The sequence below is a fragment of the Triturus cristatus genome, chromosome 12 (genome assembly GCF_964204655.1).
Source record: "Triturus cristatus chromosome 12, aTriCri1.1, whole genome shotgun sequence".
NCBI lineage: Eukaryota > Metazoa > Chordata > Amphibia > Caudata > Salamandridae > Triturus > Triturus cristatus.
In genome coordinates, this window is record NC_140595.1 from 107,895,744 (window position 1) to 107,913,016 (window position 17,273).

The 17,273-nt window shown below is 43.5% G+C and overlaps 1 protein-coding gene across 1 annotated transcript in view; it reads right to left on the minus strand.

Annotated features, from left to right (window-relative positions):
• Positions 1 to 10,093: 10,093 nt before the first annotated feature.
• The window catches only part of LOC146772769 (rho guanine nucleotide exchange factor 11-like), a 253,935-nt gene continuing 246,755 nt past the window's right edge, over positions 10,094 to 17,273 (minus strand). The window contains 2 exon segments of the mRNA XM_085637031.1: positions 10,094 to 10,305; positions 11,613 to 11,796. Coding sequence (XP_085493157.1) covers positions 10,094 to 10,305; positions 11,613 to 11,796 — 396 coding nt within the window.

Below are 17,273 nucleotides of genomic sequence, written 5' to 3' on the forward strand. Positions count from 1 at the left end.
ACCCCTCTTCTCTAATCCACTCTACAACACTCTGCTCTAATCCACTCTCCACCCCTCTGCTCTAAACCCCTCTCCACCCCTCTGCTCTAATCCTCTCTCCACCCCTCTGCTCTAATCCACTCTCCACCCCTCTGCTTTAATCCACTCTACTCCACTCTGCTCTAATCCACTCTACAACACTCTGCTCTAACCCACTCTGCTCTAATCCACTCTTCTCCACTCTGCTCTAATCCACGCTGCTCTAATCCACTCTACAACACTCTTCTCTAATCCGCTCTGCTCCACTCTGCTCTAATCCACCCTGCTCTAATCCACTCTACAACACACTGCTCTAATCCACTCTACACCACTCTGCTCTACTCCAGTCCACAAAACTCCACTCCACAACACTCCACTCCACAACACTCCACTCCACTCTACAACACTCCACTCCACTCCACCACCCTTTACTTCACTGTATTCCACTCCACTCTATGAAACTCCACGCCACTAACGTTTAGCCATGCTAAACAGCAGTCACGCTGGTGTACAAGATGTCTAAAACACATTGGTAAACACAATAGCTCTTGCATAGGCGAGACCTATTGGCTTTGCGAGTGCTGGTTATGATTGTTCTTCATCCACCCTTGGGAATGTCGACAAACTGTTTTAATTTGGTAAGCTTTAGGAACCAATTTCACTCCACTTCACTCATTCCACTCTCCACCCCACACATTCCACTCTATACCCCACCACTCTCCACCCCACTCATTCCACTCTCCACCCCACCACTCTCCACCCCACTCATTCCACTCTCCACCCCTCTGCTCTAATCCACTCTCCACCCCTCTGCTCTAATCCACTCTCCACCCCACCACTCTCCGCCCCTCTGCTCTAATACACTTTGCACCCCACCACTCTCCACCCCTCTGCTCTAATCCACTCTCCACCCCTCTGCTCTAGTCCACTCTCCACCCCTCAGCTGTAATCCACTCTCCACCTCTCTGCTCTCATCCCCTCTCCACCCCTCTGCTCTAATCCCCTCTCCAGCCATCTGCTCTAATCCCCTCTCCACCCCTCTGCTCTAATCCACTCTCCACCACTCTGCTCTAATCCACTGTACTCCACTCGGCTCTAATCCACTCTACAACACTCTGCTCTAATCCTCTCTGCTCCACTCTGCTCTAATCCACTCTGCTCTAATCCACTCTGCTCTAATCCACTCTACAACACTCTGCTCTAATCCCCTCTCCACCCCTCTTCTCTAATCCACTCTACAACACTCTGCTCTAATCCACTCTCCACCCCTCTGCTCTAATCCCCTCTCCACCCCTCTGCTCTAATCCTCTCTCCACCCCTCTGCTCTAATCCACTCTCCAACCCCTCTGCTCTAATCCACTCTACTCCATTCTGCTCCAAACCACTCTACAACACTCTGCTCTAATCCACTCTGCTCCACTCTGCTCTAATCCACTCTGCTCTAATCCACTCTGCTCCAATCCACTATGCAACACTCTGCTCTAATCCACTCCGCTACACTCTGCTCTAATCCACTCTGCTCTAATCCACTCTACAACACTCTGCTCTAATCCTCTCTGCTACACTCTGCTGTAATCCACTCTACAACACTCTGCTCTACTCCACTCCACAACACTCCACTCCACAACACTCCACTGCACTCCACTGCACTCCACTCCACTTTACAACACTCCACTCCACTCAACCACCCTTTACTTCACTGTATTCGACTCCACTCTATGACACTCCACGTCACTAACGTCTAGCCATGCTAAACAGCAGTTAGCTGGTGTACAAGATGTCTAAAACACATTGGCAAACACAATAGCTCTTGCATAGGCGAGACCTATTGGCTTTGCCAGAGCTTGTTATGATTGTTCTTCATCCACCCTTGGGAATGTCAACAGACTGTTTTAATTTGGTAAACTTTAGGAACCAATTTCACTCCACTTCACTCATTCCACTCTCCACCCCGCCACTCTCCACCCCACTCATTCCACTCTCTACCCCACCACTCTCCACCCCACTCATTCCACTCTTAACCCCACCACTCTCCACCCCACTGATTCCACTCTCCACCCCTCTGCTCTAATCCACCCTCCACCCCTCTGCTCTAATCCACTCTCCACCCCACCACTCTCCACCACTCTGCTCTAATCAACTCCCCACCCCACCACTCTCCACCCCTCTGCTCTAATTCACTCTCCACCCCTCTGCTCTAGTCCACTCTCCACCCCTCTGCTCTAATCCCCTCTCCAGACCTCTGCTCTAATCCCCTCTCCACCCATCTGCTCTAATCCACTCTACAACACTCTGCTCTAATCCACTCTGCTCTAATCTACTCTGCTCCACTCTGCTCTAATCCACTCAGCTCCAATCCAATCCACTCTTCAACACTCTGCTCTAATCCACTCCGCTCCACTCTGCTGTAATCCACTCTGCTCTAATCCACTCTGCTCTAATCCAATCTACAACACTCTACTCTAATCCCCTCTCCACCCCTCTGCTCTAATCCCCTCTCCACAAAATCCAATCCACTCTTCAACACTCTGCTCTAATCCACTCCGCTCCACTCTGCTGTATTCCACTCTGCTCTAATCCACTCTGCTCTAATCCAATCTACAACACTCTACTCTAATCCCCTCTCCACCCCTCTGCTCTAATCCCCTCTCCACCCATCTGCTCTACCCCCCTCTCCACCCCTCTGCTCTAATTCCCCTCTACACCCCTCTGCTCTAATCCACTCTCCACCCCTCTTCTCTAAACCACTCTACAACTCCCTGCTCTAATCCACTCTCCACCCCTCTGATCTTATCCCCTATCCACCCCTCTGCTCGTATCCCCTCTCCACCCCTCTGCTCTAATCCTCTCTCCACCCCTCTGCTCTAATCCACTCTCACCCCCTCTGCTCTAATCCACTCTACTCTAATCCACTCTACAACAATGTGCTCTAATCCACTCTGCTCCACTCTGCTCTAATCCATTCTGCTCCACTCTGCTTTAATACAGTCTGCTCCACTCTGCTTTAATCCACTGTGCTCCAATCCACTCTACAACACTCTGCTCTAATCCACTCCGCACCACTCTGCTCTATTTCACTCTGCTCTAATCCACTCTGTTCTAATCCACTCTACAACACTATGCTCTAATCCCCTCTCCAACCCTCTGCTCTAATCCACTCTCCACCCCTCTTCTCTAATCCACTCTACAACACTATGCTCTAAACCACTCTCCACCCCTCTGCTCTAATCCCTCTCTACCCCTCTGCTCTAATCCTCTCTCCACCCCTCTGCTCTAATCCAATCTCCACCCCTCTGCTCTAATCCACTCTACAACACTCTGCTCTAATCCACTCTGCTCCACTCTGCTCTAATCCACTCTGCTCTAATCTATTCTGCTCCAATCCACTCTACAACACTCTGCTCTAATCCACTCCGCTCCACTCTGCTCTAATCCACTCTGCTCTAATCCACTCTACAACACTATGCTCTAATCCCCTCTCCACCCCTCTGTTCTAATCCACTCTCCACCCCTCTTCTCTAATCCACTCTACAACACTATGCTCTAATCCCCTCTCCACCCCTCTGTTCTAATCCACTCTCCACCCCTCTTCTCTAATCCACTCTACAACACTCTGCTCTAATCCACTCTCCACCCCTCTGCTCTAATCCCCTCTCCACCCCTCTGCTCTAATCCTCTCTCCACCCCTCTGCTCTAATCCACTCTCCACCCCTCTGCTTTAATCCACTCTACTCCACTCTGCTCTAATCCACTCTACAACACTCTGCTCTAATCCACTCTGCTCCACTCTGCTCTAATCCACTCTGCTCCAATCCACTCTACAAGACTCTGCTCTAATCCACTCCGCTCCACTCTGCTCTAATCCACTCTGCTCTAATCCACTCTGCTCTAATCCACTCTACAACACTCTGCTCTAATCTGCTCTGCTCCACTCTGCTCTAATCCACCCTGCTGTAATCCACTCTACAACACACTGCTCTAATCCACTCTACAACACTCTGCTCTACTCCACTCCACAAAACTCCACTCCACAACACTCCACTCCACAACACTCCACTGCACTCCACTGCACTCCACTCTACAACACTCCACTCCACTCCACCACCCTTTACTTCACTGTATTCCACTCCACTCTATGAAACTCCACGCCACTAACGTTTAGCCATGCTAAACAGCAGTCACGCTGGTGTACAAGATGTCTCAAACACATTGGTAAACACAATAGCTCTTGCATAAGCGAGACCTATTGGCTTTGCCAGTGCTTGTTATGATGTTTCTTCATCCACCCTTGGGAATGTTGACAAACTGTTTTAATTTGGTAAACTTTAGGAACCAATTTCACTCCACTTCACTCATTCCACTCTCCACCCCACCACTCTCCACCCCACACATTCCACTCTCTACCCCACCACTCTCCACCCCACTCATTCCACTCTCCACCCCACCACTCTCCACCCCACTCATTCCACTCTCCACCCCTCTGCTCTAATCCACTCTCCACCCCTCTGCTCTAATCCACTCTCCACCCCACCACTCTCCACCCCTCTGCTCTAATCCACTTTGCACCCCACCACTCTCCACCCCTCTGCTCTAATCCACTCTCCACCCCTCTGCTCTAGTCCAGTCTCCACCCCTCAGCTGTAATCCACTCTCCACCTCTCTGCTCTAATCCCCTCTCCACCCCTCTGCTCTAATCCCCTCTCCAGCCCTCTGCTCTAATCCCCTCTCCACCCCTCTGCTCTAATCCACTCTCCACCACTCTGCTCTAATCCACTCTACTCCACTCGGCTCTAATCCACTCTACAACACTCTGCTCTAATCCTCTCTGCTCCACTCTGCTCTAATCCACTCTACAACACTCTGCTCTAATCCCCTCTCCACCCCTCTTCTCTAATCCACTCTACAAGACTCTGCTCTAATCCACTCTCCACCCCTCTGCTCTAATCCCCTCTCCACCCCTCTGCTCTAATCCTCTCTCCACCCCTCTGCTCTAATCCACTCTCCACCCCTCTGCTCTAATCCACTCTACTCCACTCTGCTCTAATCCACTCTACAACACTCTGCTCTAATCCACTCTGCTCCACTCTGCTCTAATCCACTCTGCTCCACTTTGCTCTAATCCACTCTGCTCCAATCCACTCTACAACACTCTGCTCTAATCCACTCCGCTTCACTCTGCTCTAATCCACTCTACTCTAATCCACTCTACAACACTCTGCTCTAATCCCCTCTGCTACACTCTGCTCTAGTCCACTCTACAACACTTTGCTCTACTCCACTCCACAACACTCCACTCCACAACACTCCACTCCACAACACTCCACTGCACTCCACTCCACTCCACTCCACTCTACAACACTCCACTCCACTCAACCACCCTTTACTTCACTGTATTCCACTCCACTCTATGACACTCCACGTCACTAATGTTTAGCCATGCTAAACAGCAGTTAGCTGGTGTACAAGATGTTTAAAACACATTGGCAAACACAATAGCTCTTACATAGGCGAGACCTATTGGCTTTGCCAGTGCTTGTTATGATTGTTCTTCATCCACCCTTGGGAATGTCAACAGACTGTTTTAATTTGGTAAACTTTAGGAACCAATTTCACTCCCCTTCACTCATTCCACTCTCCACCCCACCACTCTCCACCCCACTGATTCCACTCTCCACCCCTCTGCTCTAATCCACTCTCCACCCCTCTGCTCTAATCCACTCTCCACCCCACCACTCTCCACCCCTCTGCTCTAATCGACTCCCCACCCCACCACTCTCCACCCCTCTGCTCTAATTCACTCTCCACCCCTCTGCTCTAGTCCACTCTTCACCCCTCAGCTCTAATCCACTCTCCACCCCTCTGCTCTAATCCACTCTCCACCCCTCTGCTCTAGTCCACTCTCCACCCCTCAGCTGTAATCCACTCTCCAACCCTCTGCTCTAATCCCCTCGCCACCCCTCTGCTCTAATCCCCTCTCCAGCCCTCTGCTCTAATCCCCCTCTTCACCCCTCTGCTCTAATCCACTCTCCACCACTCTGCTCTAATCCACTCTACTCCACTTGGCTCTAATCCACTCTACAACACTCTGCTCTAATCCTCTCTGCTCCACTCTGCTCTAATCCACTCTGCTTTAATCCACTCTGCTCTAATCCACTCTACAACACTCTGCTCTAATCCCCTCTCCACCCCTCTTCTCTAATCTACTCTACAACACTCTGCTCTAATCCACTCTCCACCCCTCTGCTCTAATCCCCTCTCCACCCCTCTGCTCTAATCCTCTCTCCACCCCTCTGCTCCAATCCACTCTACTCCACTCTGCTCTAATCCACTCTACAACACTCTGCTCTAATCCACTCTGCTCCACTCTGCTCTAATCCACTCTGCTCTAATCCACTCTTCTCCAATCCTCTCTACAACACTCTGCTCTAATCCACTCTACAACACTCTGCTCTAATCCTCTCTGCTCCACTCTGCTCTAATCCACCCTGCTCTAATCCACTCTACAACACTCTGCTCTGATCCACTCTACAACACTCTGCTCTACTCCACTCCACAACACTGCACTCCACAACACTCCACTCCACAACACTCCACTGCACTCCACTGCACTCCACTCCACCCAATAGCTCTTGCATAGGCGAGACCTATTGGCTTTGCCAGTGCTTGTTATGATTGTTCTTCATCCACCCTTGGGAATGTCAAAAAACTGTTTTAATTTGGTAAGCTTCAGGAACCAATTTTAAATTAAGCAGTTCAAATGTTTTAAATGCACTAACATATTATGGCAATATTTGCATATATCTTTTAAGAAGTTCACTGTAATTATAATAACATGCCTTTTCTCTTAAAAATAAACATCCCCATTGCTTCAGTTCACTGCTTGTGAGAATGTTACCCTTATTGCAATACAATGCTAGTAACCCATTCATCTAGCCATCATCTAAAAGAACATATTCATGGTGCAAATTAATATTTAAACAAAGGCAAAGTAATATACAGATCCTGAATTTCTGATACAAGCATTAAAATGCAACAATAGGCATTGATGCCTTAAGGTTACTTGCCAAAAACGATCTATTCATTTTAAATTGTATTGCATATTATTGCAGCATCATTGTTTATTTGCAGATAGGTATCAAATGGCATTAGTGACCCAAATTGCTTTTAGCAGTCTATAGAAGGCCACTAATAATTTATAGAACCAAAAAGTTTAAAATCAATAGAGAAAAGGGTAATTTGAATGGAAAATATTTGGAAAAACCCAGGGTTATGCAGCTTTTACTTTGGTATGTCTGTCCTTTCTGCTGCTAGTTTCTGTTTCTGGTGAGGAAAGTGTTTTTAAGACTGCAGTACCGCCTCCTATCTACAGGGGCAGAGCTGAGCAAAAATATAAACACACTTCATGAGACACAGGTCCCCACAAGGCAATTATTTAAAAAGTTTCAAAAATCGACACAGATGTTCCTGGAGTCATGCTTTTATCATTTAGAAGACATTGCCTTGTGAGAACCTGGGTTCAGGTCCACACAGTGCAATCAAGTCCCCGCAGCGTGAGTGTGTTATCACACCCAAGTCCCCACAAGGATAGTAAGACACACACACACACACGCACACACACACACACACAGACACACAGACACACACACACTCACTCAGTAGAAGGCGCAAGCCGAAACACGTAGGTCATCCTTGTTTGTATGCACCTCTGCACTTTGCTGTTCATGGCCCCGTGACTAATGGAGGCTCATTTAACTCTAAAAAACAAATAAATGACCTTGTTGCGAAGGATCTGTCTGTGCCGCTCTTCTGGTCGTCCTCGGGACGTGTGGTGAATTGGAGGGCGTTTTTTTGCGTGAAGGCTGAGAGGAAATATAGATATATATAGATGGTGGGAAGTAGGTAGGTGAGGAATCTGCAGATAGATACTGTATCCACCAGAAAAGGCATTATCAAAGGTAAGTCGCTTGTTCTTCTGATAAATACACCTACTTGTAGAATTCTCACCTTTTTCATAGATACCTAAAGCCATCCTGCTACCGGAAGTGGGTGCATGTCTGTTTATACAAAAACAATCCTGCAGAACAGACTTGAAGTGTCCATCCCTTCTCACTTCAGAATCTAAGCAATAATGTTTAGCAAAAGTGTGAAGGAAAGACCAGGTCACTCTTTACAGGTAATGATTACTGGTACACTGCTAGAAAGAGCGGAACTAGATGACTTTGCTCTAGTAGAACGGCCATGAATACCTTCGGGAGGTTTCTTGTGTGCCATGGCATAGCAGATCTTGATGCAAAGGATAATCCATCTGGAGATAGTTGGTTTGTGGATTGGTTGCATTTTATTTTTGCAATGTAATCTATGAAGAGTTGATGTCCAGTCTGAACTCTCGAGCTCTGTCTATGTAGAAGCTTACAAGTTCTCTTGGGGTTGAGGCGATTAAGTTTTCCCCCCTATTTAGTAGAGTGGGAAGGAGGATAAAACATGGAGAGAGTCATAGACTGACCTAAGTGGACTGGAGTAACCACCTTTTGTAGGAAAGCAGCTGTGATTCTCATCACCAACTTGTCAAGGGAAAAGGAGGTGAATGGAGGTTTCACACTTGAGGTTTGGAGTTCACCAACTCTTCTGGCTGAAGTAACTGCCACTAAGAAAATCCTCTTGCAAGTGTGCAACCATAAGGGGCAGCTGTGCAGAGGCTCAAATGATGAACACATAAGAAATGTGAGGAGTAAGTTCAGGTCCCACTGGTCCTGATGCAAGGGATGAAGGATGCTGAAGATGCTTTAAGGATGCTGTGAATTCAACAGGGGTCTTCGTGCAAAGATTTCTCGTCCACAAAGGTGATGAGGAGATCCTGGTTGCAGGGTCGACATCCTCATGTTTAATTCAGTTTTTCCACTTTTATCATGGCTCTATGTTAGTTTTGTTATGTTTTTCCATTAAATGTAAAACACAAATAACTAAACAAGTATGTACACAAAAAATGATTCTTTTCAGAACCAATTTAATGGGTTTATAAAAAAGGATAAAAATATATCTTTCTTGTTTTGTATGTGAGCGAGAGCGAGTGAATGTGTTAAAGTGAGTCAGCGGGAGTGTGACAGAGTGTGAATGTGAGTGAGTGAAAGTGAAGACAGGTGAGTGATTAAGTGGGATTATACGCAGGGAGTATTGGCCATCTGTGCTTGATCATTGATCATATGGGAGAATGTAGACTTACATGTCTAAGTATTGTAGATTACAGCACTTGTCATTTGTTGAACTACGTTCTATTAGTACTCTTTAGCTATTTTTAAGCAATACATTGCTATTCTACACAAAGCCTATTGACTAATGAATGAAAATGAAGTATCACTCGTCTCGATTGTGAATTAAGAGTTGAATCAAACAGGGGTGGGTATAAAAAGTGTTTTTTTCTTGTGGTATGTTTAATGCCGCTTGACACATTCTTTGTGAAGCTCCCACTTTGGTTTCCAGTCACTTCAGCAAACTTACACTGTGGACACCTCAAGCTCACAGAAAGAACTCTGAGTGCTATTGTGGGCGCTAGTGGTGATGAAACTTTTTATTGTTTTTATTAAAAGCTGGGGAAACAAATGATATACAGAAAAATGCACACAAGTACATATTTATCCTTGCCTGGAAAATAAAATAGTGCATTTTGTACAGATTATACTGCAATCTCTCTCATGAGGGTGAATGGGAGGAGAAGCAGGTCTTCCAGAAGCATACGCCCCTCTTTTCTCCAGCCCCTTTGGTTGGCATGCGGAGTGGAAGTGGGAACAAGTCCTCAGGAAATACATTTCTGTCGATTTTGTTCACTTGGAGAGAATACGTGGAGAAGTGATCCCTTATCTCCAACAGCAAACAGCCTGCTTGGGCAGGCAGGAAACACTTTTCATGAAGCAAATAAAATTGCTGTAGTATGACATCTTTTTTTAAAAAATAGGTATATAACTATATATGTTTACTTTAAGCTAATATGCGTTTTTCAGAAAACAAAAAATCCAGTTTTTATGACACTCTCCTCTCCTTTCTCCAAAACAATGTTCCAGTTTCAGTCCCATTTTGGGCCCTAAACTTCGGTTTCTTTAATAGCGACGCCTCCCCTCAGCTGCTGGTCCTGATCCACATTATCTTTGGTGGAGCTGAAGGTGGTTGAGGGCACGAAAAGAGTATTATGTGGTGGGGAAAGATTGAGGCCAAGCCTGCCTCTGCGTGCTCTTCTTTCAAATCCCACTGTGGAATTCAACAATGCAGAAGAATCTTCTACAACCTCGGTAAGACCTGGAGGAGAAAAAATAAACATTGTTAAATACTTGGTCTTGGATGCAGTAACTCACATTTTGCTTTACCCAACACCATCTTTAGGCAGAATCTGAAAGGTTAGCCACAAGCTCTCCATCTTTATGGTGAGCTCAAGTGAGTCCATGTCCTTTGTAGGTAGGTTTTAATCTACAGTATCTACAGTTTCAAAACAAATCCACAGGAAGGATAGCATCAGAAGCAAATTGCTCATATTACACTTGGTGGCAGGTCATGTTCTGACAATGACTGCCATTGATTATGAGATGGTCCAGCCCAAAAGCTTGTATATTCCTCATTCACACCGCACAATCCAGTGTAAACTGTTTCACCAATGCAAGGAGTAGCCCTAATGTCAAAATATACATCTCTTAACAACAAGGGGTTAAACTGGGTTCCAGATGCAAAACAAGAGGCTATCGTACTCTTTTGCCTCATCAGCTGCCAAATGCCCTTGGGACTCTACCACAGCCCAATGTTATTGATGCGGAGTGAAGAAGAAGAGCAGAGCTCCAGATCCGCATCTGAAGGGGCAGACGAAAAGAAACTGGCATCAGCACACATGCGTGGTGCTTATGTGCAGCTCCGTTCATCACTACTGAAGTTGCTCATACCACCTACCGGTGAGCAGGGGAACTGCTTTTTGAGTTTTCCAAGTAAACTCTGGGACTTTAGAATAGACACAAGTTCAGGAATCTGCAGTAAGTATCCACTAGTTTCCAAAATTATTTGTCAACAAGTTAACCTTTCCAATTATGGTAATTTTCTTAGTCCTGCTTACGATTGCACTGACGTGTTTGAGTGCTAGATCTCTTAGCACCACCCACACTTTTCCAAAAGAATTCATTTCTCAAAGAATTAAATCAAATAATTTAGCATTCTGTAGCCTATCAATTGACAACCCATGATCTGAAGGCTTTGAAAAGCAGTGAAGTAACAGTTTTTTCCTAAAAGTGAGAAAGAGGCTGTAATACTAAACCAATGTCATTTACCAATTCCTAAAATGATTTGTTGTGAAGCAAAGAAATAATCTGGAACCCAACATAGTACTATTTTATGAACTTTCCTAAGACGACATTCTCAGGACACGTTTTGGCTTGAAGTTGTGCTGACAATGGAAGTGGCTTAGGTCTTTGTTAAAAATGTAAGGTTCTAGTAAAGATCAAAGTGTCTGTGGTCAAGCTTTAAGTATCCTAAAAAAACATAAGATGTATGCTTGTTATTTTTGCTGTGCTTTAGAAATAATTCCATTTGGTTTCAATTTAGAGTCAACACAGAAGTCTTCTTACCGTCCTCAACTACTGACTCTGACTGCAAGTCTCTTGTGAAGGAAGGATCGCCTTCCCCGTTGGGACTGTGAAGGTTTGCCCTCTGTGTGTTGAGCTCCTTCCCTGTGTCATGGACAAATGGACCGTCCTCCGAAGCGGCTCCTCTAAAAGACTTAATTACCCCCCTGTGTGGGGCTGTCATTTCCTACAATGGTCAAAAAGAAAAGGGCATGACAAAGAATACAACATGATTCGACTGAAGATAATGTACCACATTTACAGGATCTTTAGTACAACTGAACTTTGAGAAGAAAACATATTAATTTGAAAAGGGAAATGTTGGGAAGGATGGTAGATTAGACAAGTTTAACAGAGTTTAATTCCCTGCATCCCATACTTTCAAGGATCTCTCTATTTCTCCAATGATAAGGGACAATGGAAGTTACTGTCCTCTTAAAAGGGGGGTGAATGGAAGTCTCAGAGAGGATGCTACTTTTGGATGCAGATTTACAAAGGAGGAGCTGCTGTGTTAGATCTGCTGCATAACTTTATTTTCTGTTCTTATATAATCTGAGCCCCCTGATATACCTGTTAAAAAACATTTTTCCATAGATTTTCATTTTTGATTTGTGTTTTTGGATCATTGGGGAAATAATTAATCTTTGGCAGACATTGCTGATCCAGGCTGAATTTTTCTGGAGGACATTTTTAAATATGGCGGATATGTTGCAATGATGATGCAATATTTCAGGAACCATGAGGCCTATATACTTCATTTTGGTGTCAAAACATCAGTTTTGAGGGACAAGTAGTCTTATAGAGACAAAAAAAAACTCCTCAGAGCAGCCCTTCTATCATTTTCCAAAATGGCGGCTATAATAAGGAAGAAGAGACATATAAAAGTATGAAACAAATAATAATGGTTTTTAATCCTATTATGTAGACGCCAAACAATGTTTATGATCTGAATATGAAATAAAATTATGTTTATCACTTCCGTTTTAGACACATTTTCATAATTCACTTTATTTATTTGTTTCAGCAATCGCTTGTGGTTTATTAGCAGAATGTTGAACATTTGAGAAGAGCATATCAACAGGGACATCTTATTATAGGACAGGTATTGTAAGAACATGTATGTGTAAGTTCTGTGGGTAGAGGCTTTAGAAGTTTGTAGGTTTTAGAACCCTATCAATTTCGTCCCAACCAAATTCACACAGATCTTTCTCTACATATGCATGATCCAAAATATTTACACATCTTCTGATCAAGTAGAACGCTCTTTTAATGTGCCTGCGCACAGAATATGACATTGGTGCAGGTCACTTAGCGGCACTGATCTCTTGAACTTACTGTACCAAAGATCATCAAATGTGTGACAGTCAGAACTCGCTTTCCACACACATACAAGATATTTTCTACGTCTTTAAAGTCACATTCTTCTTCTGTCTCATAAAATCCCTTCAGAAACTTCACAGATTCAGCAGTTAAACTCCAAGCTTTGTTCCAATTTTGCTCATAGCACAATCACCCGTAAGAACATGTGCCTTGATAAGAACACTGGCTTTCTCTGGGTCAAATTTCTTGTACAGAATATCAAGTGCAATTAAGTGTCTTTGTTCTCATTTTCCATACCATATCAATAACTCTGACAATCCTTGAATTATGCTCAATTCAATTATAATTTCAATCCATGTTCCAGGACATCTAATAGACGTGACTTTATATTGTTATTCACATATTGTTTGGTCACAAAATTGGCTAGTCGCACAGGCTCAGTCATTTCAAAGTGGTTTCCTTGCTGCTGCATGAAATGAAGAAGGGAGTCAACATGTTAAAACGTTCTCCTCTCTTTCCCACGAGTTTGTGGTGAGGAACAGTTTCACAATGGTCCATTCATTTTGCATTTGTCATCTTTCTGGAAACATTGCAAATAGAAAGGACCTCATGGTAAACTAGCTGCCATTGAGTAACATAGTCACTTTTACGAGTCTGACCAATAATTCTGTTGGAGCTTTACTGTGATCTCGGGATCGTCTGTTCCAGGTTCATATTTGGAGTAACAGCATTCAACTTTGCCTCTGTCTTTCCCTACAAAATGTATTTGGATGAATTTTCTGTTGAGGTGTAGTTTTTCCACCTCTAGCTTCTTCACTCTTTGCATATACCAGGACCCATATCTAATTGTAGTGTATGCAATCGGATTTGTGAAACACAGTAATCAATGACTCCATAGTCTTGACATGCAGCTTCTAATCATTTTCCTGATCAGCATGTACCACGTTTGTAATTAGAGCTATCATGTCTAAAACATTTCCACAGTACTTGCAAAGTTCTGATTTTTCTTCACAATCTTTGACAAACTCTATGAACTTGTTTTTCAGGTTTTCTGATTCTGAACTGAGTGTATTGAACATTACCTAGCTTTGCATTATGTCTTTTGAATGAAGTGTACCCTTACCCTGTGCCTTCTTCACTTCTGACATAGGATATGCAAAACCTAATTTGCCATTCTTTTTCCAGAAAGCATTCCAATGCAATGTTTCTATAGCCTCAGATACGATGAGCATACCTTGTAACAAACAAACATAATGAGTTCTGTTTAATACTTACTGGACAGTTTTGCTTCCAAAGATTTGAGCCTCCATAAGTGCATTGTCTATGCCACATCCACTGAGATAACTTACTGCACACTGCAACACAACTTTTGTCGTGTCGAAAACACCCGTCATTGGATAAAGATCATCAAATCCTACTTGATTGCTCATAAAAATGTCAGCTACAATACTGAAAACACATTAATCACAGACAACTGTCAGGATAGGCTGGTCTTCAAACTGAACACGCACATTTTGAAAATTATTTAGAGCTGTGTATACTGTTGCGTAGTTTGTGACTGGGGATGGTATTACTGGTAAATTCCCAGCCTTCTTCAGTGGGACAGTATTCTGGGAGATCAGAGCATGAATTCCAGCCTACTGAGGAACTGGCTTTTCTTTATCCTTCATCTGCACCGAATAATTGATATGATAAAGTCAGTTAAATCAGCTTTGTGGACCGCAGCATCAGGTCGAAGAAGATACATGTCCTCAGCCACTTTGAAACGTTGTGGTAGACTGGGATGTGAGGATGGCTTGCACTGATTGCAAAATCAGTGAAAGCCATCATCACATCCCAGTCTACCACGTAAGTAGCTCATTTTTTTGTTAGACTGACAAAAATAATTCTGCTATTGCACATTCTGACCAGAACAATCTTAATTTCATTCTTGTGGATCAAAACAGTTTTATCAATGTTGACCATTATTTCTCCGATCTCACTGAGTGTGAACCTGTAGCCAGCACTCAGGAGTGGCTTTAAAACGTAATTTCCTTTTTCAAAGAGTGCAAACTTAACTGAAGGCTGGCTGTTACACTGCTGCTGGGAGCTCATCGTACATTCATATTTTCGAATGTACGCATGCATGCAGTTCCGGTGGGCATACAAATCCACTGCAAATACATTCACTTTGCTGTTTAGAGCAGATATTCGGCTAAAAACTTCATTTTGGAAGAAACCCGCTGCAGTTAAAAATATATTTGCCCTTTAGTACTCACATACTCTGTACTTTGTTCTTTCATTATCCCTAGTGTCCATGTTCTGGCTAAACCACAGATAACACATTGAAGGACCTCTGCTTTTGTGATCAGTTGTTGGAGGTGGACGAGGGATAGCCATTAATCTTCTAAGTGGATGGGTATTGGGTTTGGTTGTGGTCGCTTTCTCAGAAAACTCAAATTCTTGTTGTGATTCACTGGTTTCTGCTATTTTTTGACAAAAAAAATTCCAGGATTTTTTTCATTGTATACGACTTGCAGAATTTGTTGTTACAATGATAAAATATTTGATCCTCTTCACCCATCAGTTTCAAACTTTTGTGAACTTTTGCTTTGCAGTATTTCTGAAGCAACTCGAACTCTCCTCTGTCCAGCCGTAGTGGATGTTAGATTTTCTTTTGGATCAGTTTGGCATATGACTCATTTTTTGTTGTTGGATGAGTCCTCAGATTTTGTAATTAGCAACACTGTCAGGAGGTAAAGATCCTCTGCTACTACTTCCTTTGCTCATGTTTACGAATTTGAATCAACAGAAAAACCAAAACAGTATTAAAATAGATTACCAATATGGCAGCTAAAACACATCATTTTAGATCCAGTATTTTGGAAAATGGTGGAATGTTTGCTCTGAGGAGTTATTTTCTATCTCTATAAGCCTACTTGACCCCCTAAGCCTATGTTTTGACATAAAAATGAAGGATATAGGTCTCATGGTTCCTGAAATATTACATCATCACTGCAACAGAGCTGCCATTTTAAAAAATGGTGTCCAGAAAAATTCAGACTAGTTCAGCAATGTCTACCCAAGCTAAATTACTTCTCTAATGATACAAAACACAAATAAAAAATTAACATTCCTGGATAAAAAAAATTTATGGAGGTATTTCAAGGGGCCAGGCCTATGTAACAGTAAGAGATTGTTCTGAGAATCTTCTCGAGCTGACAGTCGCAACCTTGAAGATCCTGTGGTCCGGAGCGGCTTTTCATAGTAGTGGCAGGTTTGTTCAGGGATATGGAGGAATGCTGTACTTGTTGCCATTTGGGCCAGTGTTGTGAAAGAACAAAAAGGCAGCACGTTACAGAAAGGAGCAGATGCTATACCAATGTATATTGCTCTGGGGCTGCCATCCAATGTTTAATTAGTTTATTTTTTGTGAGAAGGGGCATTAAGAGACTTGAATTACCTTGAAGAGGCATGTTATCTCTATTCTATTTGTAACAATTGGAAATACACAGTTTGTACCTAACCTTTTTATGTTTATTGTGTAAACATTTTATGAAATCAAACTTGCATCAAAAATGTGTAATTGTATTCATTCTTTTGCAGGCTGCTATCATAAATGTGATTAGTCATGCAAACCTAAAAAACAATAAGGACAAATCACAAGGGCAATAGCTTGTTCTCCTAGTAATCTCCGTGGAGAAGTGTAAGTAGTGAACAGTCCTGCCCATGTGTCACATTCTGTTGCACTTTCATAAAATACATCCAATAAACATTTTTCATTAGAAAAGCAAACTTTTCAAAATAAAAACACACATTTAGCAGCCTGTTTGTAGTCCATTTTGTCCAAATTTGATTTTATTTGAAAAAGTAGGCAATTATTCTTCAAAACTATCAATCGTTTCACCAAAGTGTAAAGAAAGGAGTATGTTACTTACCCTGTAGGCATCTATTTGTAGTGTGTAGTGTGGCAGATTAACATACCATGCACACTCCTACCATCTAGAATAGGGCCCGGACCGTGCAAGTTGCTTTTGCACGAGAAAGTACATCATCTCTCCTCCCCCTTGCGGTATTGCGCATGTTCGACGGCTCCTTTTTAGATCATGTTTTTCTCCGTGCCATATAGGGAAGGAGCATACAGTTTGCTAAGTTAGCTTTGCTGTATAACATGCTGTATGTGTGTGTATATTTGTCTGCATCTAATACCTGCTGGGGAGGTGAGAGGGTGCATGTGAATCTGCAGCAGCACACGCTACGACAGATTCTTACATGGTAAGTAACATACTCCATTCGTAGCGTGTGTTGGCTAAGACTGTAAAGCAGTACCTTGGTCTTGGTGGCCTTAGGCATGAGATGATGTGC